The sequence below is a fragment of the Mastigoproctus giganteus genome, chromosome 10, assembly GCF_048544385.1.
Source record: "Mastigoproctus giganteus isolate SK-2022 chromosome 10, ASM4854438v1, whole genome shotgun sequence".
Taxonomy (NCBI): Eukaryota; Metazoa; Arthropoda; class Arachnida; order Uropygi; family Thelyphonidae; genus Mastigoproctus; species Mastigoproctus giganteus.
The window spans coordinates 65,069,755-65,097,450 of record NC_143584.1 but is presented as its reverse complement, the minus strand read 5'-3'; the positions used below and the strand labels follow the sequence as shown (position 1 = coordinate 65,097,450).

The 27,696-nt window shown below is 36.1% G+C and overlaps 1 protein-coding gene across 2 annotated transcripts in view; it reads right to left on the bottom strand.

Moving 5' to 3' along the window:
* Afg3l2 (AFG3 like matrix AAA peptidase subunit 2) overlaps nt 1-27,696 on the bottom strand; it is a 641,759-nt gene that overhangs the window by 561,264 nt on the left and 52,799 nt on the right. For both annotated transcript variants that reach the window (XM_090383564.1, XM_090383565.1), the window contains exon 3: nt 23,570-23,681. In XM_090383564.1, the coding sequence (XP_090239690.1) occupies nt 23,570-23,681 (112 nt within the window). The remainder of the gene's footprint in view (nt 1-23,569; nt 23,682-27,696) is intronic.

Genomic DNA, 27,696 nt, shown 5'->3' with positions numbered 1-27,696 from the left:
TCTACCACAGTGGTGTCCAAACTTTTCCCGTACAGGAGCCATATTCAAAAAATATTCGAGCGTGTTCTTTAGTGTGTTCCTTTTCCATATCTTGTTGAATGTAAAAGTAAAATTGAAAATATTCGAAAATTTTATTAAGTACAATACACAATTACATTTACTGAACAAAACATTTAATGAGAATTTTTTTTTGATAATTAACAATTTAAAATGCTGTTTTAGTTCACTTTCCTGGCGGGCCATAGTTTGGACAAAGTTACGAATCAACTGTTCGAGAATTAAGAGGGAGTGATTTTCTTTTACCCTGAAAAATAATGTTTGTAGGCCCACTGCTGACCCGCTTTGATCCAGCAAAATATGTCGATTCATGGCTGCTCCAAAAAAGTCATTAAGCAAGAGACACACAAAGAGGAAGAAAAGAAATCAGCAGAGGGTGTCGGATGAGAACTTAATAAAAATTTGGAATATTCTACAAAAACTTTATTATGAATTTATTTTTATTTATTATTTATTTTTACTTATTATTTTTAGGGACCATAGTCTAACGAAGGAGCCTTATAATGTTACCCGGTTGTCTGTCTGTCCGTCCGTCCGTCTGTCACAGCATTGTATCTCTGGAACCACTCAACCTACTGGCTTGAAATTTTGCATGGATTTGTATATCATGTGGGCCAACATAATGCCATATTGATCGTTGTTGAAAAAAAATTGTCTCAGAAATGGGGGTAAAATATGGGGGGAAGCAAAAATGTCGCCAACAACCTATAGCCAACAACACACTGTTGGAAAGAGCTCAACGAGTAGGTTTAAAATATATTTTTAAAATTAAAAATGGCAGCGCCAGACAGGAAAACGTGAGTAATTTTCATGTCCCCTCCCCCTCTATTTCCATCACTAATGGAGCTAAAAATTTAAAAATCACATTAGCTAAACATTATGTTTGAGTGTGCCCAATACGAAGACCTTAGATGCAGACTAATAACTAGAGTTCACTATCTAACGAGGGATCTTCAGTCACATCTATTAGATATACAAGAAGAATATTTAGCCTTAACTGATTTTGCCCAAGGATTATTTACCAGATGCCAAACACTAACCGCCATATACAGAAGATCTCAAAGGAATGAGACAAAACAAACCTGCAAATAGCAGCGAGACAACACAGAGGAGCCGACTATACAGACCTTGAACTGACTACAAAATGCACTGGGAAAAGACAAGTGACAATATATTGCCTAACCACAAGAGTCATGATTACTGCCAATGGAAGCGAAAAACACCATTAAATAGTCATGACATCAGAACAAAGGGACACTGCCCCAAGACCTTGCAGCATAGACCCACTACATAATGACAAAAGGTAGTGTGAGGACTAGCAAACATCACAGAAGGGATAAAACCCCATAATGACAGGCAGTAGACCTGATTATGACCCCAAGACAATGACCAGAAAATAGGACCCAGACCACATGCAGTCTGGAAGGATGACATCCCAGATTTAACCCCCTATTAGTGTCCCACCTAGATGAGACTTGGCCAGCTTTTTAGGGACTGCAAACTGATGGAGACGACATACAGTGGCACTCTCCTGCTGGGACAGCCTATTGGCGACCCAAATCCGCACTCTCTTGAGCGGATCTTTCTTCCCGAACTCCTGGGGGGGGGGGGAATGGAGAGGCTTGCCTCTCCTCGCCTCTCCTCGCCTCCCCAATTTTCTCATTCTGGTAGGGCACAGGCATGCCTCACTACCTGCAGGGGCCATCTACTCTGTAGGCCCCTTATTTCCAATTTCTCCCCCCCAGTCTTCATCCTCCCCCCAAACTTTTGTCTTGCACAGCATTTAGCCCTAGATTTCAAAATCAAAAGAGAACATCAAAATTCTTGCCCGAACCTATTTGGTTTTCAAAACTCACTTTCACCACACAGCCCCACGTCGCATACTATTAATACTAACTTGTTAAGTATCACTAATATCAACCTCGATTTTTTTTTTTTTTTTTCCTAGCCACTGAAATCCCAGGAAAGTAAGTGGCAAGACCAGCCAGAGTACAAATATTGGTAACACCCGGCCGGCCTCGCTGTGGCGGGTATTGGTAACGTTGGGTCTCACTAGTGGCCCGGCGGCTAACGGGCCAGATGAACAATGGGCACAACAAACTACATAGTACATATCCCACACACTTAAATCTCTGGCTTGTCCGATACAGAGAACATACGCGGAGATGGAAGAAATCCAAGGTGCCGTCAGACCCCGAACATACCTAATAGCTAAGCATTATTCGATGTTTATCAAGGGAAAACTATTCTGATTGAAATCTATTATTTACTTTGTGTTCAAATTAAAAAAAACAATTTTTTTATTGCACTTCTTTGTACTAAGCAACTCTCCTTTTGGTGACAAAAATGTTGCTCAATAGTTAGTTATAAAGGTCATTTATAAATTTTGCAATAAGAAGTATTTTTTAACAATTTTCAAAGCTGGAGTTGTCCTGGCAAGGAGGTTTGTTCGTTTGTTATTTGGTTTTTAGGAGCATTAGCAACTAAGGCCATATTGCTGCGGGGATATGCGGTGGTCATTCCCTGACCTTTCCGCATCCTCCGTATTTGGTGGGCACATGGCAAGGAGGTACTCAGAGAGCCAGTGTTGAGGTGGGAGTGGTGGAGAGGCTCCTGCACGGAGTGTTGCATGGCCCTCACATGCCAGTTGTTTCTCCCCCAAGACTTTAATCGCTTCCCCAGGAAGAAGTCAGAGTCGCTTCTCCCACCAACTCAACTGCAAAGACTCAAATAGACAACGTTTTGGTTAGTTCCTGAGTTTTAGGCCAAGCCGGGGTACTAGAAACTTTTTTTCAGTTACCATAAAGCTCTCTATTTGAGATACTACACTAACGACCATTTGTGACTATGGATCCTTCATCCTGATTACCGATTTATCTACTTATTTTATTCATATTTTACTTCTTTTTAATATACTTGAATAATAAATTTATGCTTAATAAACTGTGTTAATATACTAAATTTGTTGTTCTTATTCCAAAAACATTACTACGAAAGTAACAATATCAGGGAAAAAAAAAAAACAGTACTTTTCATATCCTTTTAATTTTAAATTTTTCCTGATAGCAAAAAATGAGTACCGGCATCTATTTTTTTACAAAAAAAAGCACTGAAAGAAAGAATCCAGTGTTCTTTGCGCAGTTTTTGTCCTATATGCATTTTTAACTACAGCACATACGTTATTAAATGCAATAGTTGTTTCTTTATCAACGTTACTGCAAGCCAACACATTCTCTATCATGTTCAATGGGCACACAGATGACAGTGTGTGTGCTTCTTCACTTGCACTGGTAACAAAAACAAAGTTTTGTTTAGTATCCAGCAGCTCTTCTGGTGTTGGCATTGCAGTGGTAGCAACTTCATCATCCACCTTCACAAATTCTTCAAATTCACCAACAAAATCTATATGCTCCTTCAAATTCCTCCATTCCTCACTGTTGCTATCGCATTCGTCTGCTGGACCATGTTTTTCGATGATTTTCTCTCCAAAGCCGTTGATTATTACATGATGTAATACTTTCCCAAGCAATAACAAGATTACGGATTGCATCCAAGACAGATGCTATCTTGTTATTGCTTGAGTGGGTAATCTTGTTATCCCTCTTTCTATGTTGCAGATCAAGTACCTTATCATCAGGTGGGCTCTATATGCTCTCTTGAGGTTATAAATAATGTCTTGATCCAGTGGTTGCATTAAACTGGTGGTATTGCTCTCCACAGAAATGGATTTTTGGAGACGCTCAGCAGGAACTTCTAGAAGAGACAGAAAACGGAATGAAGACATAAGGGAAAAAATGGAAGTGAAAAAGACTTATTGACACCATCAAAGAAAAGCATCTAACATGGTATGGACATGTAAAACGGATGCAAGAAAACAGATATCCAAAGGCTATCCTGGAATGGATACCTCCTGGAAGAAGGAAAAGAGGAAGACCTAGGAGGACATGAATGGATGGAGTACGGGAGTGCATGAAAGCCCGAGGCTTAACCAACCAAGACACCTCGAACCGCACTTTATGGCGGGAAAAAAATTCCTAAAAAGAAATAACTTGTAGGCTGAGGAAACCCATTGTAAATGGAAACACTCCTCTTGATGATGATGATAAACAAATTTTAAATTACTTTAAAGACAAGTTCCGAAAAAGACATCAGATAAAATGTCACAAAAAATAGATTGCTGTATACGATAGCAAAACTCTTTGAAATGGGGTAACACTTGCACCTTATTCCCACGGAGAGCGAGGAAGTGCATTTAAACAACTTAGAAAAACTTTTTATTCTTTTGTTAATTTAACTCATCCTTCAGAAGGATGTTTTTCATAGTGCACTTGACATTGCTACCATAAACTGCTTTTGTTTACACAAAACTAATTTTTAATAAGTCAGTGCCATCCTTTGGGAAGTAGGGAGCCAGGTGGCTGGAGGCAATAATCAGATCGCTCTGCCAAGATTTGTATTAAACATACAAAATGACAATATTTATTTCTCATGGGGTGAAAAAGAGCTTTGTAATACATATTAACCAAATTTTGTAATAAACAAATATATTTACATAAAAAAGCCTATCCTTTCGAAGGGGAATGGTATGTGCTTCATATAAACAAATACTTGGTATAAACTTTTTTTTTTTTTTATGAAAATCCCAAACACGAAAGGTATCAACCTATAGTACTTAGTACAGTCTGTCCTCGTATAGCACGATAGTTGCGTTCCTAGAAACCCTCGTGCAATGCAAAATCATGCAATATAAACAACAGGCCCAATGGGAAAAGTAGGGTTAGGTGCCGACCACCAAAGATTGAACACACATTTGGAACCAAAACATTACCAAACACAATAAATAATCGGGTAATTTTAATCGTTATAAAATACGTAAGTATTTTATAACGATTAAAATACGTAATAAAAATAATATTATAATATTTTTTGTTTATTATAATATAATAAATTATTTTTTATTATATTATAATAAAGTATTTTTAGTATTTTTAATACTAAAGTATTTTTTACGAATAAAATATGTATTTTATTCGTAAAAATTATCATATTAAATAAAATAGTCGTAATAAAATAGTTACGTATTTTATTACGTAATAAAATATTGCTAATGCTTTTGCTTCTATCGTAAGCAAACTTTTTTTTTGTTCGATTTTCTATCCAAACAGATGACAGCCGTTCCATCTCTTCCAATTCTTGTGTCTTAATCTAATGGATTTTAATTACACTTTGAGTTGTTCCTGCTATGAAAGTTGTTTTTATTTTCTCTGCATTCTTTGTAATTCTCCGCGTTGCCTCATTTAGGTCTGTAGCACGTGCAATATCACATGGTCTTTCATTTCGCTCAAAGCGTTTCACAATTTCATATTTTTTCTCTATCGACAGAGGCAGACTGGCCTGGCCATAAGCCTTGCCGGGGAAACCCCGGTTGGCCGGAGGCCGGTGTGATTTTGGCCATAAACGCTAGTATGAGGCCACTATAAATTTTCCTGGGTAAGAATTTTTGACTCAGTCCGCCTCTATTTATCGATATTGCTTTTCTTTTTCTCTGTGGATCTGCAGTGTCTTCACCAGGACGCTTCCTTTTCACACCTTTTAAGTATTTTACTAATTTTTAGGGAATAAAGCACAATTACACAACGAGGAGGCACGCTTGATACACGTAAACAAAGCTGCACGTGCGTAGCAACTAAATAAACAACACCGTAAACGCCCAGATACACTATTAACACCTCACATTTCTGGTGGTTACTACTATAAAACAATTTCCAGTTGCGTTTCTGCTAGTGGAATATGTTATAAACTGGTAGTAAACTCCATCTAATTGCATTTGCGATTATGTCGATAGCTGGAATTGTGTTGGTTTTTACGTTATTATGGTGAAATGTGTTTCCCCTTCACTGATATAAAACACATAAATACATCTTCAGAATCTTCTTCATTCCTATCGTGTTGCGTTCGGTTGCGGTGATTCCGCGTTCGACTGCCATTTCTTGTAAACACAAAGGCGAATCGTGCATAAGCGAATTCGGTTCGTGTTATATAAGATAACGTTCCCCTATTTATAAATCGTGTAATGTAAACACGTGTTATACGAGGACCGACTGTACCGTGCATGGGTTGAAGGAGAAGTGGGGGGGGGTTAAGCCGGAAACTTTGCTCTAGAGACTAAATATGGGTTTCACCACTTCAAGCCTCCAATAAGCAAAGTGGTGGTATTTCACCGGTTGATGAGTCATCTACGAGATTTTACTGTATATATATTCATCTCTTCACAAACAATGTCACATTGACAAGTCTTGCATAACAATACATGCAAAGCTTGGGCATTGTCTAAAGTTAACAACACAGGCAACTCCTGTACAACACGGTACTTCTACAACATGGTTTCGTTCTAACACGGTTAGAGAATTTCAGGTATTTCTGATCTTTTGTGCGAGGGAAACCCTGCTATTATGTTGGATATAATTTTTCAACATTTCCACACTTTTTTGAATCCGCACTGTTGACTTGCAAGAAAAAAAAAAAATATTGAGAAATCGATTTTATTTTGTTGGGAAATCCTGTGTTACATTCTGTGCTATTGAACTTGTGGAAAAATCCAAAGTTTTAATACTATTGTAAAGCAAACCAGGCCATCCAAAAGATTTAAGTCATTCAGACATTGTTTTGTTCCTACCACCACAGTTGTACTAGGTTAATACAACTTCTTTCATTCAAACATTAGATCAAGGCATTTATATCCACCTTTAAAACTCATCATTACAATGGATTTTGAAAAAAAATTGATTCCAAATCTATGAAGCAATGGAGGCATGGAAACACTTCTCAATTGTAGACTGTATCACAATCATAGCTTTATCGCTGAAAGAAGTAAAATCCATCAACGTTAAATGCATGTAGAAAAATATGGCAAGAGTCAGTTCATTCGGGAAATATGGTCGAACCGGCAGAAAAGGGAATCGGTGTGATAGTAGAGCTTGCTACATTGGTAGGAGGGGAAAGTTTTGATGATATGACTACTGAAGCCCTCGTGGGTAGCACAGTTCATAGAATTACCCTCCTACCCACACCGGGTGGAAAAGACATAAGTTCGAATCCCGTCGATGACAGGAGCAATTTTTATGGGTCTTTTTCACAATGTGGCTGAGTTAGTCGGGCTCAGTCAAGGGTAGCACGGTTTTTTCCTCTGCAATCTCGGACTATTCGTCCAGCAAAACAGAAAATTGACCTCAAGACATACATAATTTATAGACAATATACACAGAGTAACATGGCCTTAGTTGCCTATGCTCCTAAAAAAATATAAAAAGATATGATTACTGAAGACATTCAAGAATTACAGGTAGAAAAAGAGGCTGGCAAAGCAGATTTAGAGGAAATGGCATCGGAGGTAAAATCAAAATTCAGGAGGATAGCGAAATTCAGGAATAGTGAAATCAAAATTCAGGAGGATTTCACACTAAAAAGCATACGGAAAGGCATAAAGTTAGCCGAGAAGTTAGAATCTTATTTTATGAATGCAAATTCTTGAATGAAAGGAGCCCAAAGTTCAAAAGGGAGCTTAAAAAAATGCTTAGTTCCATACGATGAAATTCACAAAGATTTATCAAACAAAAGCAAGGCAGAACTTGACAAACATTTTGAGCAAGTGGATGGGTGAAATAAGGTTTTTTTTTTTTTTTTTTTTTTGCTGATGCTATATAAGCTTGCTTTCTTGCATCATGTGCCTTTGCTAATGCTTGTTGTTTGGTTTTTAGAATCATTAGCAACTAAGCCCATATTGCTCCGGGAAAATGCAGTGGTCATTCCCTGGCCTTTCCGCATCATCCATATTTGGTGGTGCTTTGCTAATGCAAATTTTGCTAACCCAAATTACTGAATTTTTAAAGAGAACAGAAGATACACGAAATCTAGAATGGTGTATTTTTGTTAGTTTTGTTAGCTTTTGGAACGTAACCTCCCTTTTTGTACTTTTTCTTAGTCCCGTATAACACAGTTTTGCACAACACAACATTTTATAGGAACCGAACTACTGTGTTATACAAGGGTTAACTGTACTACATTTAATCTATACATTTCTTTCTTCCATACAAACTGTATGGCTAAATAAATAATTGCTGGATTTCTATTTATCTGATTTTAATGAAATTTGATCTTGTTTGACAGATACTTGTAACAATCCCAAATACAAAATTTAATGAAATTCCATCCACTGGAATTCCAGTCCGTTCCATGTGGGCAGACAGACATAGTGATTGTTTGTTATTTGGTTTTTAGGAGCATTAGCAACTAAGGCCATATTGCTCCAGGATATGCGGTGGTCATTCCCTGACCTTTCCGCATCCTCCGTATTTGGTGGTACAGACACAGTAAAGATAACAGACACTTCATATATATATGGGGGTATAGGCATTCTGTGTGTTATCAGACACAGTCTAAAACACTGATGGATCCAATATCTTTCTATTTTAGAAGATTTAGGAAAGGTCCGGTTGGCCTGCTTCCCTAAAATCCACTCATGCACACTTTTTCGATGATAAGCCCTGTTACATCACTTTGGTGGCAACGAACGTGTAGAGTGGTTTTCTTCTAGAAGCGTGCTCAGCGTGAAGAGGAAATGACTAAACATTCCAGCACATGACGACACGATGAAACAATTGGCCCTTAGTCCCTAGTGGCTTTCACTTGCCCTCTTATGGCAGCGAGAGGATCAGAGTGGAAGCAGAGGGTACTAAGAATCTCTGGGTACGACCAGGCTGCCATGCACCGAAACTGAACTTGGCCTGTTACAAGGAAGCCTGAGGCTTATGCTGCACCAGCTAAAAAAAATTCCCAAGTTATCCTGAGAGAGAGAGAGAGAGAGAGAGAGAATATCCAGCTCAGGACTCTAGATGTGCCAAGCTCACACTCACCAGATGTGAGCCCCTATTGGTGAAGATAGGATATCAGAACTGGAAAAGGAATTATAAAATGTGAATTGGAATATCATCAGTTTAGCAGAAACAAGGAGAAATGAATAACTTAAAGTTTATCCAGTGTTAATCTGCTGTACACCAATGGAAAGTGAAAAGAGCAAAGTGAAGTTGGCTTTCTGGTCCATAAAGCTATAAAAAAAAACATTTTGGAACTCAAAAGTACATCACCAAGGGTGTCAAGACTGCTTTTCAGGATTTCTAAGAGATACAAAAAGGTTATAATGATTTATGCACTAATATTGAGCCATGACAATGAAGAGGTTGAACAAATGTGCACTGAAATTGAGACTTCTAGGTGAACAGAAAACTCACTACTGCATTATTATGGGTGATTCAATGCAAAGGTTGGAAAGAGACAAAACAGCACAGAAAGGGAGACTATAAAAAATTTTGGAATTGATGAAAGAAATGAGAGTTGAAGCACTTGTAGAATTAGCAGAATCTCGAGGAATGTCAGTAATGAACACCTCACTAACAGAAGATATCGTGCATGATGTCACCATCCTGAACAAGGTAAATGCTGGAAGTGATCACAGAATGGCAAGATGCACACTTGATTCAGATGCAGAGAAAAGAAAGGAAAAAAACTGACTAAGTAAATAATACTAATGTCTAAAAGATAGTAGATGAGGAGAAAAAGCAGTATGTACTGGAACTTAAGAACAAGTTTGAACTACTGCAGCCCTTTTAGGGCCAAGATATCAACGAGGTATCCGACTTTCTGAAAATGATAAATCCCGAGAAATCTATAGGTAAAAAGAAATACAAAGAAGAAAAAATTAGTCCAGAAATGCTTATTATGATGGACCGAAGACAAGAAATGAAGAGCAGGATAAACACTCACAAGGAAAAAATTGAGTATACAGAGTTACGCAAAGCCCTTAGAAAGAGACTGAAAGAGGACATAAGATTTAACACAAGAAAAAACAGAACAAGCACTAAGGGAAAGCAAAGGACTTAAATCAACAGCCATGAGCAGTAATACAGAATGACCAATTATACTGAAACTGAAGAATAGCGATGGTATACTTATAAATAGCAGAGAAGGCATAATTCAAATAGCAGAAGTCTACTATAAAGAATTATACAAGGAGCGAGGGAATAATGTCAGCAGTGAGGAAGATGGATCACAAAGTAGCAACACATACGTTGAAGAACATGAAGAATCAGAAAGCCCCGAGTGAAGATATAGTTACTGTAGTGTTGTTAAAATTGGAAGAGACATGGCACAGAAACTGGGGAAACTCTTCACAAAATGCATTAGACAAGGAATGACACCTAGGGAGTGGAGATAAATCAGAAATTGTAAATTATAGACCAATTAGCTTCTTGTCCCACATCTATAAGTTGTTCACAAGGGTCATTACTAACAGATTAGAAAGAACACTTGATGAGAATCAACCAAAACAGCAAGCTGGCTTTAGGACAGGATTCCCAACTATGGATCACATTCATGTAATATCATGAGATAATGGATAAAGCAAATGCATATAAAACATCATTATGCCTGGCATTTCAGGACTATCTCCGAAGTTCTTTACCACTGCCCTTGAAGAAGCTTTCAGAAGATCAGACTGGTCGCAGAAAGGGATCAATGTGAATGGAGAGTATCTAAACCATTTACAATTTGCAGGTGACATTATGATCGTAAGCCACGATCCCTAAGAATTAGAGGAAAATCTTAATCAGTTACGCAGAGTTAGTAAGGATTTTGGACTAGAGATGAATATGGCTAAAACAAAAGTAATGATGAACAAGTATGCGACAGAAAGGGATATAATCATTGAAGGAGCAATAATTGAAAAGGATTCATATACTTACCTGGGTAAAGTCATTAGCTGTAATAATGATAAATGTCTGGAAATTACAAGAAGGATAAATTTTGGATGGATACCAATTCAGGAAATAAAGGCGCATGCTGAGGAGCAATAACCGAATTTGTCTGAAATGTAAAATAAGGAACCAATCTATACTCCCCACCATGATTTATGGAAGTGAAACTTGGCCCCTCACCAAAAGAATGGAAGAGAAGATGAACTACACAGTGAAGAATGGAACAAATTATATTAGGAATCAGACTGTTAGATAAGAAGAGAAGCACATGGATTAGGCAGCAAACACAAATAAAGCACATTCTTATCAAAACTAAACGACTTAAAAGTAATTGGGCAGAACACATAGCTCGAAGACATGTGAGGGATGGAATAAAAAAAAATAACAGAATGGTGCCAAAGAACTGGAAGACAACAATGGAGATGGACAGATGAAATTTACAAATTCATGAGTAGTAAATGGATGGCCATTGTACAAAAACAGAAGAAACTGGAAAGTTGCTAGAGAGATGTAAACCACTACAATAAAACAAAACAAAAATAAACCAAAAATAGAGTTTCTGCTGCAATATTTTTACTCTTGTTACCCCCCTCTTCCCTCCATGTTTGGTTTAATTTTGCTCTTGTCTTGCCATACTGCTGGCTTTATTTATTTATTTTTTTAATTCTCATTCTAATTTATTTGTATGGTTATATATATATATGATTTTGTTATACAGACTACGTTATCTAATGTTTTACTAGGAAACACTCGATTTTTATCGATATCTTTAAAACTAACAAAGATGTGTGATAGTATTTTCAGTGTGCCTTCCTCCTATAATAAACCAACGGGAAACATCTTTTCTTGAATAATTAGCTTAATTTCGGTTATTTCTTAACAAAACTAGTCATACTACATTTTCTAATGGAGATTTACTAGAAAACACTCAATTTTTATCGATATCCTTAAAATTCACAAAGATGTGTGATAGTATTTTCAGTGTGCCTTCCTCCTATAATAAACCAATGGGAAACATCTTTTCTTGAATAATTAGCTTAATTTCGGTTATTTCTTAACAAAACTAGTCATACTACATTATCTAATGGAGATTTACTAGGAAACACACGATTTTATCAATATCCTTAAAACTAACAAAGATGTGTGATAGGGTTGATAGTTAGCCTTCCTCCCGTAGTAAAGCATAGGGGAATATCATTTATTCAACATCTCTCTTAATTTCAATGATTTCTTTAAAAAACTGGGTTAGATTAATTTATCTAATAGTGTTTTATTAGGAAACACTTTTTTTTATAGAAATCCTCAAAACTAATAAAGATATGTGATAGTGTGCCTGTCTCCCACAGAATAGAATGGAAAAAAAGTTTTGACCTATTGAATATTAATTTGTGGTAATAACTCGATGAAAATTTATTAATCTACATCAAGATAAGCTATTTAAATTGATTAATCACATTTTTTACCGAAATCCTTGTATTTTACAAAAGAAACGAAATGTGTCAAACTGGCAAAAATCAAAGATTTTCGTCCAAAAAAGGTGAAAAAACTGCACTTTTTTCTCTAAACTGCAATGTGCCGTAGTAAAGCAATGGGAAAGAACTTTTCTTCAATAATTTGCTCAATTTCGGTTATTTCTTAACAAAACTTGTCAGACTACATTATCTAATTGGAGATTTACTACGAAACACTATTTTTATCGATATCTTTAAAACTAACAAAGATGTGTGATAGGCTTGATAGTTAGCCTTCTTCCCATAGAAAACCGATGGGAAACATCTTTTCTTCAATAATTTGCTTAATTTCGGTTATTTCTTAACAAAACTTGAAAGACCACATTATCTTATGGAGATTTACTAGGAAACACTCGATTTTTATTGGTATCATTAAAATTAACAAAGATGTGTGATAGTATTTTCAGTGTTCCTTCCTCCCATAGTAAACCAATGGGAAACATCTTTTCTTGAATAATTTGCTTAATTTCGGTTATTTCTTAACAAAAGTAGTCATACTACATTATCTAATGGAGATTAGATAATGTAGTATTCTGTATGATTATACCTACTCGACCTCAGTAAATTATCCTACTTCTTAATCTTTGCATTCTGCCTCCATCAGGTCAGCCATGAAATACACATATGCCATACGACTTAAATTTAAATTTTAACCCTTATCTTCAATACTGAACTTCCATGTGTACCATGTGCTGTGTACATTTCATGTCAGAAATAGAGGCTGTACTTCTTGACATTTTTTCCCTTTGATTTTGATGGATGGTCCCAGAAGAAGGCACTGAAATCATAGGACACACAGTATTAAGTGCTTTTAATTACTTATTATTATCATCTTTCTTTTCTTTGTTCTCCATAATTACAATTTAAGTTCTGTTAGCACTTTGACACTATCTACCTACCTTTATACACTTATGTATCCATTATGGCCGTTGGGTTCTTTCCGCTTAAATTTAGCAGTGTCTCTGGTCCATAAACCATTAATTAATTAAGTTATATTATATATATATATATATATATATATATATATATATACACAGTAGATTCCAGTTATTTAGGCCACTGGTTAATTGGGGCAGCCGTTTATTTGGGGCAAATCTTAAAAAACAAAACCCAATTGAGAAAATAGCCAGGGTTTACTTCACTTAATTGGGACAACATTACGTTCAATCGGGGCAGGAGACTGCAGGATTTCTGGAGGTCACAACCATAAAACAATAAAAACAATTAGCAGTCACCTGCTTATTGGGCTTTTCTATTAGTGAAAACTGTCACAAATGGACAGTAAACTTGATCTTATTGAATTTGCGATAATACCGACAGCTGGAATTCTGTGGGTTATTATGGTGAAATGTGTTTACACTTCCATAGAATCTTCAATCATAATAAAACAATTTTCAGAATATCCTCTTCATTCCTATTTATAAAGCTTCATAACTAGTTACTCCGTTCTCACTTGCGCATATCGTGTTACTTGCAATTTGTGTGTGCCGTGTTTTTTGTTATTGATTGCTTATCTTTTTACTGTTTTAAATTTTAACCCCCACCCACAAATGTAGAGTGAACAGAAATGTCAACTAGTTATAATGTACATATTACAGTACGTATTAATTATTCCGATTATCACATATATTTTTCCGAATTTCATGTATCATTTAATTTTTTAATTGGTAAGGTAATAAGGGATATATTTGTGCTTAATATACCTTTACTTTTATATCTTCAAACAGGCCTATGGGGCTGGGAAATTCCATACTACAATAATTAAAGACAAACACCAGCCAAGGAATTAAAATTTTTACTATAAAAATAAAATATACAGAAATAAAATATAATGAAATACTGTGATACACTATCGGAAGACTAAAACATTACAATAAATTACGATAAAATAAACTACGATAAAAACGTTAAAAATATAGTTAAAAATACCGAAGCAATAAAATAATCTAAATTAAACTGGATTAAAAGCGATAAAACCTGAAGCTTTTGGAGACTGTTGAAGAAGGAGACAGCAGTCTCCGAAAGCTTCAGGTTTTATCACTTTTAATCCAGTTTATTTTAGATAATTTTATTGCTTCGGTATTTTTAACTATATTTTTAACGTTTTTATCGTAGTTTATTTTATCGTAATTTATTGTAATATTTTATTCTTCCGATAGTGTATATCATCACAGTATTTCATTATATTTTATTTCTATATATTTTATTTTTATAGTAAAAACTTTACTTTTATAGCCTGTGGATAATATTCCTCCTATTTTCGCTAATTAGAATCGCTGTTTAATAGAATTAAAATCCAATTCACAAACCGGTACTTTACTATGGTGAGTCCATCGTAACGTGATTTGATTGTATAGTGAACCAATTGTAAAGCGGGGGTCCATTGTATTTTTAACTATTTACGTGAAACTTCGGATAATTGGGGCAGCTGCTTAATCGGGCCAAAATGCACTAGTACTGATGTGTCCCAAATAACAGGAAACGTGTGTGTGTGTTTGCGTTAAAGCATAACACACATTCTAAATCAACCTGTCTTTCTCTAAATGCCATGATAAACATTGCCTTACTTGTCCTGCTACGGATAACAATAAAATAAGTCGTAATGTATAATAGTATCCCTATATATGTATATTTTTTAATATCAACTACAGTCTTCATATTGTTGCTCAATTTATCAGACATAAGTTTAGATATATTATACTTTAATTTGGTCAATTCCAGTGAGTAATTGTACAGTTGTAATATTTTATGGTGGTATTTCCACCACTTGCTGAGTAAATTTCATAAAGGAACCAAAAGATCATTCCAGAGGAAATCATGTGAAATTATTACTCAGCAAGTAGTGAAAATACCACCATAAAATATTACACCTGTACAAATACTCACTAGAACTGACCAGATTAAAGTATAATATATCCAAACTTATGTCTGATAAATTGAGCAACAATATTAAAACTGTGGTTGATAAAAAAAAAAAAGATAGGGATATTGTACATTATATGCACAGTATTCCTATTATATGTACAGGATTTCACTGAAATGACATATATCAATAGTAGGACAAGTAAGGCAATGCTTATCATGGCATTTAAAGAAAGACAGGTTGATTTAGAGAGAGAGAGAGAGTGTGTGTGTGTCCAGATTTTAAATGAAAAGAATTTAGAGGGTCAGATCTAAAAGTATGGTTCTCCTGAGAGTTATTTAATAGAACATCCTTAGGAGAAGGATGGGATTGAATATTTCTATCTAGAATCTTCAACATCATTTTTATTTACTGTAACAAGGCACCTTATACAATATAATTTCACCAGTTGTACTATAAACATTAACCTATATTCTACCTCTAGGTCATCTCTATCCTTTCCATGCTAAGTACTTCATGCATCTCCTTTCCAGGCAAGGATTTCATATTACTTATTGTATATTACAAATTGTTACTTTGATATATGTGTACTCCAAGTCCCACTTTTACTTATACAGACTCTGTACTTTTTTGATATATGATTTCCATGCAATTTGGTCTGAAATCTATTAAATTTAGCCCATATTTATTCTATATACTCCAGCCAATTTTATTACTTCTTGAAATGCTGGATTTGCATCGATTTTATATGGTTTTTAGCAACTATTTATGTTTTCAGTTTTAGATCTTGGTCTTATTTTCGACTTGCCACTATGCAAGCATTTGGTATTAGTCTCTTTTTATTACTAATACTTACATAGTCAGGGTCCTTAATAAAAGGATGGGCTTTGCGATCCAAGCTAACCCAGTACTTCTAATATCTTTTCCTAACTTTTTATCTTTATACTTCTACCTTTTCCCCTTCGTAAAGCTATTAGTGCAATACAAGGGTGATACGAGCATTCCTACTATGATTAATCACTCCCTATATTCTCTTTTAATTATTCAGATACACTTTTATCCCTTCCCTATCCTCAGTTCACTCCCTAGCCTTATACCGTTTGCTTGCACTAAATTCTATTTACATATTCTTTTTAATTTGACTAAATTATATAAATTCTACCAAATTATGTTTACCAAACTTCTATTTGCATTTTCTACCTGATTTTTTTTTTTTTTTTTACAATATAACACAGTTTTGATTTTAATTTACTTTAATTATTTTATACAACTTGCACTGCATTGGTACTACCGTGCCTATACTTTGTGGGAGTTGTACTACTTTCCTCTTTTAATAACATTTAATTTATTCTTAAATTTCTTCTCTCCCACAGTTATGGACAAGTATAAAAACACAGTCCTTGATGAATGATCAGGTGCAGTCCCTTGAAGAAATATCTGATTATGTATCAATATTTACTTTTCTGACATTCAGATTTAATTGTATATTTGCTCTACCTAATCATATTTAATTGCATTTTTCAATTATAGCCAAATTTACCCACCCTTATATGATGCAAGCTAACACTATTTATTTATCATTTTGACTTAATCATTTTCACTCTACTTTGCAGGTCATTCCTCTCAAATTGGCTTTGCAATTCAGCCTATAATTTTACTTAATTCATCATAGAAAGGAATGTGAATATCCTACACTTTGAAGATATTCACATTCTTTTTCCCTTTGCACATATTCTCATATTTCTGCTATCTTTTCCTTTTAGCTCTCAGCATTTCAGTTAGGTGTAAAGATGGACTTCCATCTTCACACCTAACGTTCGTAATTATTAAAACATACATACACTGTGCTGCCACTTTATTAGGTATACCTACCCAGTAGTGTGTTGAGCCTCCTTTAGCTTCAAAACAGCCTGAATTTGTTTAGGCATGGATTGAACAAGATGCTGAAAACATTGTGCAGGAATGGAGTACCATGCAGACATGAGTGTGTCATGCAGTTCCTTGAGATTCGACAGAGGTGTAGGCCTGCAGCAAACAGCCCTTTCCAGCTCATCCCGAAGATGTTCAACAGGATTGAGATCAGTGGAATGAGTGGACCACTGCAGCAAAGAGAAGTCATTGTCATGTTCCTGGAACTATTCCATAGTGAATCGGGATTTGTGCACCTGCGCATTATCCTGATGGAATTAACCATCTGACAGAGGATAAATTGTCAACATGAACGGATGCACTTGGTCAGCAACGATGTTTAGGTACGATGTGGAATTCAGACGTGAATTTTTGGGTGTCAATGGACCCAACGTGTGCCAAGAAAACATTCCCCACACAATAACACTGGCCCCCACCACCTTGCACATTAGTTGTCAGACATGACTGGTCCATGGATTCATGTCGTTTTCGCCAAATTCTGAGCCGTCCATCAACATGACGTAGCAAGAACTTCGACTCATCAGACCAAGCAACTGTTTTCCAATCCTCAATACTCCAGTGCTGGAGTATTGAGGATTGAGTTTATATTGAGTTTTCCAATCCTCAATACTCCATGCCTCTTATGGCTGTGGCCATAACAGGCATGTCCTTTTGTTCTTTGTTGATAACAAAGGTATGCGATGTGGCCATCGGCTGTTGTAGCCCATTCATGACAAAGTGCGACTAGTGGCCCGTTGCGATATTTTGTTCTGAGCACCAAGGTGTGATGTGTGACACTGTGGCTTACACAATCTAGTCATCCTCCTCTAAACCTCTCTCATCAACAAGCAATTTTCTTCCACAGGTGTGCCATTGAGGACGTTTTCTGCATGTTGCACCATTCTCGATACACCCTTGAAACTGTGGTGAGTGAAAAGTTCAGGAGAACTGCTATTTCAGAGATGCTTTGTCCAATGTATCTTGCACCTACTACCATGCCATGTTCAAAGTCCATTAGTTCACTCCTTTTCCCCATTCTTGCTACGGTTTGTACGCTTAACTGATACTGGAAAGGTTGTTCTGCTGCATTTATATCCACAACTGTGGTCATGTGACTTGCAACACTGTAGGACAAACCATTTGTGTGCACAGCAGGGGTGTACCTAATAAAGTGGCAGTACAGTGCGAGTATATATATATAGTGCTTTTTTTGTAAAAAAAAAAAAAAAAAAAAAAAAAATAGGTGCCGGTACTCATTCTTTGAAAAAATTCAGTGCCGACACGCAGTGGGTGTCAGCCATGCCAGCTGCTTCCGTCTGTTAAGGAGATCACGTGACACTGGGCGGAGTCAGCACCCGTCAATCACGGCCGTATCGCTAGCAGTCAGAGCGCTCTATACGACCTTAAACGGTCGGATACAGCGAGTGATACGGCCTTAAACTGTGTGTTAATAAAATTAACACACAGTTTATTAAGCATAAATTTATTATACAAGTATATAAAAAGTAAGTCAAAGGTGAGTCTTATTTAATAAATAAAAAAATAATAAGTAAAATGTAAAAATAAGTACCAAGTAAAAAAGTAAGTAAAAATAATTTCATAATGAAGTTTTCGTCGAGATTCAGAAATGGGTACCCCTTCGAGACTGCTAGCGATATGGCCGTGATTGATGGGTGCTGACTCCGCCCATTGTCACGTGATCTCCTTAATAGACGGAAGCAGCTGGCATGGCTGACACCCACTGCGTGCCAGCCGTGTCGGCATAGAAAAATTCCATGCCGGCACACTGTTAAAAAAGGTGCCGGTACACCGTACTGTTGTGTACCATCACAAAAAAAGCCCTGTATATATAGTAGTAGTAGTAGTAGTAGTAGTAGTAATATATAACAGTTAAGAAGCAATATGAGCAGAAAGAGGAAATTAATAAAAGTTATAGTATGTCTAATGCTCAGTTCAGCAGTAAGCAGTAGAGAAAGCAAAAGGATATAAATGTGGTTTGTAGAATAAATAAAGTGTCTATGAAAATGGAAATGAAAATTATACAAAGTGCCAGAACTAAGAGAAGTTTAGGGGATGGTAGAAAGTGGATATGAAGTAGTGGTTAAAAGGTGAAAAAATTTGAAAAACCTAGTGCAAAAAAAAATAAATAAATATATATCTCACACTTTTTTTTTTTTAATAAAAATCCCAGACACAAAAGGTATCAAAACCTACAGTACTTAGTACTGTGCATGGGTTTCAGGAGATAGGGAGGGAGGGGATGCCAAATACTTTGCTCTTTTGACTAAACATGGGTTTCACCACTTCAGGCCTTCAAATAAGCAAAGTGGTGGCATTGCACCGGTTGATGAGAGCCATCTAACACCTAACGAGCTTATCAATTTAAACACACACACACATATATACACCTAAACCTCTTTTTATGCAAATTTTTTTCAGACGAATTCGGAGTTATGCGATTTGGGATATCAAAAATATTTTTTTTACGCGACCAACCTAAAGTCTAAGGGTTAGTGGAAAGTGCTAAGTTAGGAAAAATTCCACAATTCAAGAAAATTCTGAGAATTTTGTAGAATTGCATTCCCGTTTCAATTAAGAAAATTCTAAATTCCCCGAATTACATAACTAAAAAAAAAGCAGTTGTTTGCAGTTTGAATTTGGTTTCTCGTATCAACTTAGAAAATTCTTACGAATTTAATTTATTGGGAATTCCCCGAATTACATAACTGACTGCACATAAAAAGGCAGTTCTTAGCAGTTTGAATTTGGTGTTTGGGTAGACAACACAGTTACCGCATTTTTTGCATTTGCATTTTTTAAGTGAAATCAAAATAAAAATTGCGTTATAAAATTAATAATTTTGCCAAGAAATAATAAATGGTAAGCTACATTGTATGTAATTTTCAAACTTTCATTTCATTAACCGAAGATTTTAATCCAGCCCTCGCATGATGTTGCCGATAACCGAAAAAATAAGGAAAGCAGTTTCCTTATAAAAATTCAAATTTTAGATAGTCTTCAAACTGGGGAAGGTGCAACAGCTGTGGGTAAGCATTTTGAAAAAGGAAGAGAAATGAAAGGCTGCCGAATATGAACATCAAGAATTTTTAGTCAGTAGAAACAAATTTTGTCAAATTGGATCTAGTAGTTTTTAATTCATTGTGTTTTCTTAAAAATAAATCCATAAGTTTATCTTTACATTGGCTATGATTTGTTTCCAAATGTCTTAATAGTTTAATGTTTAATGAAGAGTTGGCCAATACATTTCCACAGATAATATATTGTGGTAAATCTACTCCATTTTCTTTTATGAAGGTGAAACCATGATTAATATATTTCTCTTGATAATTATAAATAAAATTTGTCTTGTTTTGCTTCTGGTTCACTTGAAGTACTAGACATTTCTACGTTTTTATTATCCAAATTAGTTTCTTGAGAATTTTCTTTTTCTTTTATTCCAAAAAAATGAGATAATTTGACTTGTTTACATATTATTAAACAAGGGAATCTAAGAAAAAAAAAAAAAAAGATAAAACTTAAAAAGAATTTTAAATTGCTTTCTACTGAAAATTTACTAAAACTTTTCATTGTGATGAATTAATCACATACAACGAAATAAAAATATTAATTTAAGAGCTAAATGAAAATTTGAAAAACGACAAACTAGAAATTTAATATTACCGAATATCAGTGAAATACAAAATATGCTAATATTATTGAACGCATATCACAATGGATAGAGGGGAGTGTATTACACTAACTACATAACAGGATGGTAAAGTAAATAAACACATACATAAAAAATAATTCTTATCTTTGAACTAGTCGCGATCACGTCATTTGTTTCATGCCGAGACCATTTCACTTCAGTTTTAAACTTTTAGGTTAAAAAATTAATTTGTCTTTCATCATAAGATCGAATATCAACGGATGAAGCAAAAGGATGATGCCTTGGCATGATACAATTTGTATCATGTGTTATGGGCTTCTCACTTCGGCACAATGTGGCAGCTATCATTTCGCGACCTATTAAAAATTTAACGTGACCCAATATTGGGTAGCGACCCATAGGTTGAGAAACCCTGGTCTAGATGATCCTGCAATGCTTCTTTAACCAGTGATTCCATTATTTTCCCCAGAACACAGTTAAACTAATAGGTATCACCAATTCACAAAGGGGGTTCAAAAGGTTACTTGTGTCACCTTTTGAACCCCCTTTGTGAATTGGTGATACATTTGCACACCTCCAGTCCATGTGGATCTCCCCCGAGTCCAAGGAAGCTCTCATAATTATAGCTAAGGGTTTGCTTACTTTCTTTGCTGCCTCCTTTAATATAACTGGATAGATCCCATCCACCCCAGGTGCCTTTTTTATGTTTAACTTCAACAATTTCTCCTCCACTTTGCTCTCAGTTATTACAAAATCACTTAGCTACCTGTAAGAGTTTGATAAACTTCTGGCACTCCCCTCATTGATATCAAAGAAATACTGCTTCCAGTTTCTGGTCTCATGTGCTTCTGTTGGTGTTTATTCGCAATGAACGACATCAATTAAGTGATTTGGGAGACTTATACCTGCGTGTTTAATTAGGTAAAAATCTACCTAAAATATTTTGCTATTTCTGTATTCATTATTTAGAATTCACTATGTACTTATTGTAGTCACTCTATGGCTTCCAATTTATACTTGTATAATCTCTTATCCATTATATTGTTAAAATAAACAATAATATTCAAAATATACAATTCTCAGACTGTTTCTCGCCCTATGGCAATAATAATAAAACTACATTTACTCCATAAATATACATGGTTTCGGTTCCAATGCAAAATGACATCAATTTCCACTTATACAGGAAACAGTAAGTATAAAAATACACACTTATACAAATTGGCACTTTCAAATGCAGGTCAAGTGCACATTTCACACATTTAAAAATTACTAAATAACATTATATCTGTGACCTAGTCTATATTCAAGGTAAATTCTAAAATTTCTTAGTATTTTACTAAAATATTTACTGAGTTGGGCTTACTAACCTAATCAACTTTAAGGTACTTTCTTCTGTGTGTGCGCGTGTGTGCGTGCAATGCATGCAAACACACAAAATTGGTTTTGCGAAGCTTTGAAAAATTTTTTAAATCAAGTTTTTTTTTAGTGTATATAAGGCCGCGTCAGCATTTTTGTTAATGTCATCCAGTGTAGCAAAGCAACTACCTCAAAACTTCATTTTCAGTTTATGGAACAGACAGAAATCAGACAGTGCAAGGTTGGGGGAATAGGGAGGTTGCTGAATAACTGATTTTTTTTTAACATGGCAATGGCAGTTCAGTAATTCTTGGTTGAACTGCCATCACCACGTGATTGGGCACATTGTCATGGCACAGGATCCAGCCATCTTTCATTTTTGAGACTGTCTTTGCCTCACAATATCACGCATATAAATAAATGCATTAAAACCTCAACATAGTAAGCATCAGTAATGCTTTTCACTCCTCCCAGTCGCAAATTCATTGTACATTATGCTCTCATCATCGATTAAAAACAATTAGCATGACTCTGTACTGGATTTTGTTGAACAAGACTCCATGGGACCAAGGGGAGTTTGTGTTCCTTTCAGATAACCTTGGTCCAAGGTCATAGGCAAATACTCAACTCTCACTCCCAGTGACCACTTTTCTTACGAGGTTTAGATCTTGCACAGATTTTTTGAACAAATCACCTGCTGTGGCTTTCTTGCAATCTGTTTGATTATCTGACAGCAAGCATTGAAAAAACTTTGTGCATGTGTACACACACCATCGGGATTGTGTATGCTGAATCTACTGGCAGTCCAAATTCATGAGCAATCTCAAAAACAGTCATTTTGCCTATCCTTTCACACAAGTCCTTAAACTTTTGTGACATTTCCATCACTGTCATGATGTCGAAGGGCATCCACTGTGAGGTTCACTTTCCAGTAATTCCTGCCCTTTTTTAAACCTATTAACAATCATAAACTGTTTTCTTCAAAGCACCATCTCCTTAAAACTTCTGTAGTGTCTGCATGACACTAGCACTTTTCCCAAGTTTAAAGAACATGTTGGCCAAGTTTAAAGAATATGTTGGCACACTATTCAAACTGCAATATTCAGCAATCAAACAGCTGTAACACACAAGCAAAGTGGTCAAGCCAGTTCCCACTGGCATGCATGTGCACAAAGATCTATGTCAACACCTCATGAAACTCTATGGCCATAGCATAAATACCAGCATACGATTCTGAGAACTCTTTGAATATACTACTAAATTATGCTGATTCTAAAAATTTGTTGAATGTTATGAGGTTTGAAATTATTTGATATTAAATGTATAGCATTAATAAATGATTAATCTAAAAATATTTAATTTTTTAAGTTTCATTTCTAAAATTAAAATTTACCGGCCATGTTTATCTCCTCCAAATGACCAGGACCACTCATATTTTGAAAATGGTTTTGAACTCTGATTTTCTCTACTTGGGCTTCGAGAAGGTGCATCTTTTGATGGCATATCTGAAAGAATTTTTAAAGTTAACTATGTAGAAAATGTCAAACTACGTTGGGGGGGGGGGGGGGGATTAAAAATCAGTACACTATATAAAGTAAAAACTTTAATTATAACACTCCTGCTTACGGTGTGTTCTCCTGCTTTTAATGTTAACCCAAACATTACCCTTCCTCTCGATTTTTGGTTTTGGAAAAAGATGTAGAATCTAGGAATCATTTTTACTGCAAGTGACATTTGTCATATGAGGTTTGGCAATAAAACTTCCCAGATTGGTGCAATAAAAATAACACAAAGTGAATGAGCTCAAAAATGATTTTATTTTTATTCAAAGTAATTACCACTACTAAAAATATATTCTTGGTTAAATGCTAAGAGTATAAAGAAGATGGCTTATGCATGGGTACTATAAATAGATCATTTCTACTACCCAAGTACTATGAATACATCATTTAATTATATCTCATATTGTGAATCAACCTTCCCAATGAATGGCCGAGGTATTGCACTGCTTTGAATAAGTGACACTTCACCAGCGGAGAAGACTAATGTTACTTATTCTCAGCAGATACCACTACCCAGATGTCACCGTTTCGAAGCTTGGCTTACTCATCGGTGGGTGGGCAGCTATCATGTTGTTGCAATAGGGACAACCCAGTTAGGAAGTATAACGCCACAATATGAGACATGCTTGATGGTGTGTGTGGTTTAATTTAAAAATATATTCTTGGCTAAATGCCAAGAGTATTAAGCAGTTGGTTTATGCATGGGTATAGTAGTGTGTTTAGGGTCTAACGGCACCAGGGGTTTCCCCCCATCTCCATATAGTTTACATTGTTGCATGATATACACTGTACAGGCCAGAGATTTAAAAGTGTATGGATATTGTGACCTGTAGTGTCGTGTGCCGTTGTTCTTTTGGCCATTTAGCCGCTGGGCCCCGGTGGATCCCAACATTGCCCACACTAGGCCCTGTGGAGGCAGACCAGGTAGGTTAGAATTGGAAAGCCGAGAATGATGAGCGGGGTTTAATTTTGTCATATTTAAATTTGGATGTGTGGGACATGCACTAGTGTACAGACTAAGTAGGGGAGGGAGAGTCAGAAGTATGGAGATGAAAGAGAAGACGACTAATGATTTCCAGTGGGGCATGCCCATGACCACCAGAAGAAAGTGAGGAGTGGAAGGGAGGGAGAAGACAAGAAATCATCCCCTCCCCTCCTCACCAGGATATAGAAAGAAAGTGGGCAAGGCTAGGTGCCCTCCCCAGGTTGCCAACTCACAAGGTAGCAGCTTTAGCTGCAGTCAAAGTCTTGGTTGGAGAGGGTTTGTTTCAGTGATTTCCTTGTCTTGTCATATTGTGATAAGAAGATGGGACCTGTCTTGGCTTCCGCCAGCAAAGTGGGTTTCACAAATTGTCCGGCTCAGACCCCCAACTGACGAGGAAGCAGCATAGCTGTGGTCTGATTGGAGAGTCCATTTCGGTATTTGTCTTGTCTTATCATGATAGGAAGAAGATGAGACATCAGTTGAGGCTTCAACCAGCGCAATTAGTCACATGCAGTTTTGGTCCTGATGGGAGACTGTCTAGTTCAGTGTTTGTTATATTAGACCTTTGTAGAGAAAGCAATGAGTCTGTTGAGTTTTGTGATTAGATTTTTTTGATCATAGGATAGTGGTTGTTTCTTATTCAGTTTTGCCAGTGTTGCTGTTCAGGCTGAGGTTCAGCACAGGGTTCATCGTGATGAGGTTGTTCTAATCATGCTAAGTGGTTGGCAAGTTTCTTGGTTGTGGTAGGGTTCATCATCTTGCTAATAAGTCTTGGGCAAACTTTGTGAATGGTTTGTAGTTGTGTTCATCATCAAGTAGCCAGTGTTCCTAGGATTGTACTGGAGCTGAGTGATGAGAAGGGCCCGGAAGTCTTCGTACAGATGGAAGATGAACATCAAGTGGTTCCAGGTTTCTTGGGAGCCACAGGCACATAGAGGGTTGTTTTCGGTGCCTAGTATGGTGAGTTTTCTGCAGATGGCACCGTGTCCAGTTAGAAGATAGGTAGTTTGCAGTCCTGGTGAAAACCAAGTCGGCGACTTGGGAAATACTCTGTTGATGCCCAGTATAAATTTGAGTTATTTCTCCTTCTGTGGAGGTTATCCACCTTTCGTCCCAAATTTGTTGTTGATAGGTCAAAAGTCTTCTTTTCTTGCTGGGTCTAATGCTTAATGGATCTGTTGTATGGTCGACATAAGTAGCGGGTATGTCCTTACTGAGTTGGTAGAGCATTCCAACACGTGTGACCTCCGGGTCAAGGGGTATCACCCCTGCCAGTACCTGCAGTGCATGCGTGCTAACCATATTAACTGCCCAGGTTATGTTAAGAAGGATTGGACTGTGAATGGACTCCAATTTTCTCGTCTTGACTACGGTGAAGGCCTTGTGAAATCATGCCCGAGAAGTGTAAGTAATCACAGGAATGAATATGGCTTTATAAAAGAGAGCCAGCGTGCGGTTTTTCAAACCCAGTCTCGGCGAGTCGCCCTGGCCACCATTGCAGCATAGGTCCTGATCTTTCTTTGTATATAGTTCAGATGAGAGTGGAAGGATAGGTTTTTATCATCATCATCATCATCATGAACTTGGTCCAGCTTAGGTATTTTAAGACCTGTTCCGTTGTAGCTCTTGGAGGTGGTTTTGATCTCGCCATCATTGTCTTGGTCGACCTACATCTCTCTTGCCTGTAGGTTTGTAGTTAAAGGCTAATTTTGGGATCCGGTCTGGGTTCATTCTTTCTATGTGGCTGATCCATTTTTCCTGATACCGTTTTATGTCATTTACAATGTTATCTACTTTAATTTCTCGTGGATATCTATATTGCTTTGGTGGTCTAGTCTTGTAAAGCCTAATAATGGTCTTAAAAATTTCATTTGTGCTGCTTCTAGTTTGTGTGCATCTTTCTTATTTATGACCCAAGTCTCACAACTGTAGAAGAGGGCTGGTTTTGAAGTGATGTTGTGCAGTCTTAATTTTGTTTCGGTTGTCATTTGTTTTCCGAAGTGGCGTTTAATCGTTCCATTCATTTTATTATATTTTTGTAGTTTAATGTGGATGTCTTTCCCTTCATTTTATATTAAATTTCCCAAATAGGTGAAGTCAGATATTTGTTCTATTATTTTATCATCAATAACAATTTTGACTCTTTGTATGTTCTTTCCACATAATCCCATTGATTTTGTTTTTGAGGTGGAGATTTTCATCTCGTACTTTTTACATATTTTATTAAGTTCATTTGCTGCTATCTGTAGTTCATCTTCAGATTTTGCGATTATAACTTGATCATCAGCATATAATATAGTTTGGATTTTATTCCTGTCGTTCAACTGTATTCCGTTGTTAATTGTTTGTTCCCATTCTTTAAGAATTTTATTGATGTAGATATTAAATTTGGTGATAGTCCACATCCTTGTTTCACTCCTTTATTGGTGTTAATCAGGTCTGATAGTTGGCCATTAGAATATTTTATACAGACTTGAGTTTTAATATAGGCTTTGGATCGCTTTCCGGAGTTGGGTTGGGATATTTTCTTCACACAGAATCTGCCAAAGTTTTTCCCGGTTTACATTGTCATATGCTTTTTCATAATCAATAAAGAGCAGAAATGTTGGAAGATTGAATTCTCTTCTTTTCTCCAAAATTTGTTGTAGTGAGAAAATGGCATCTATTGTGCTTCTCCCTTTTCTGAACCCACATTGTTCTTCTTCTAAGAATTGTTCACTGTGTTTATTAAGTTTATTCTTTAGTATATTAGAGTATAGCTTTGCAGCAATTAACAACAGTGTTATCCCTCTATAGTTGTTTGGGTTATTTCTGGAGCCTTTTTTGTGTAAATTGATTACTATTCCTATTTCCCAATCTATGGGTATCTGTTGCTTATGCCATATGATGTTAAATAATTTTAGTAGTGCGTTTTTTAGTAAGGTGCCCCCATATTTAAATAGTTCTACATTCAAATTGTCTATGCCTGGACTT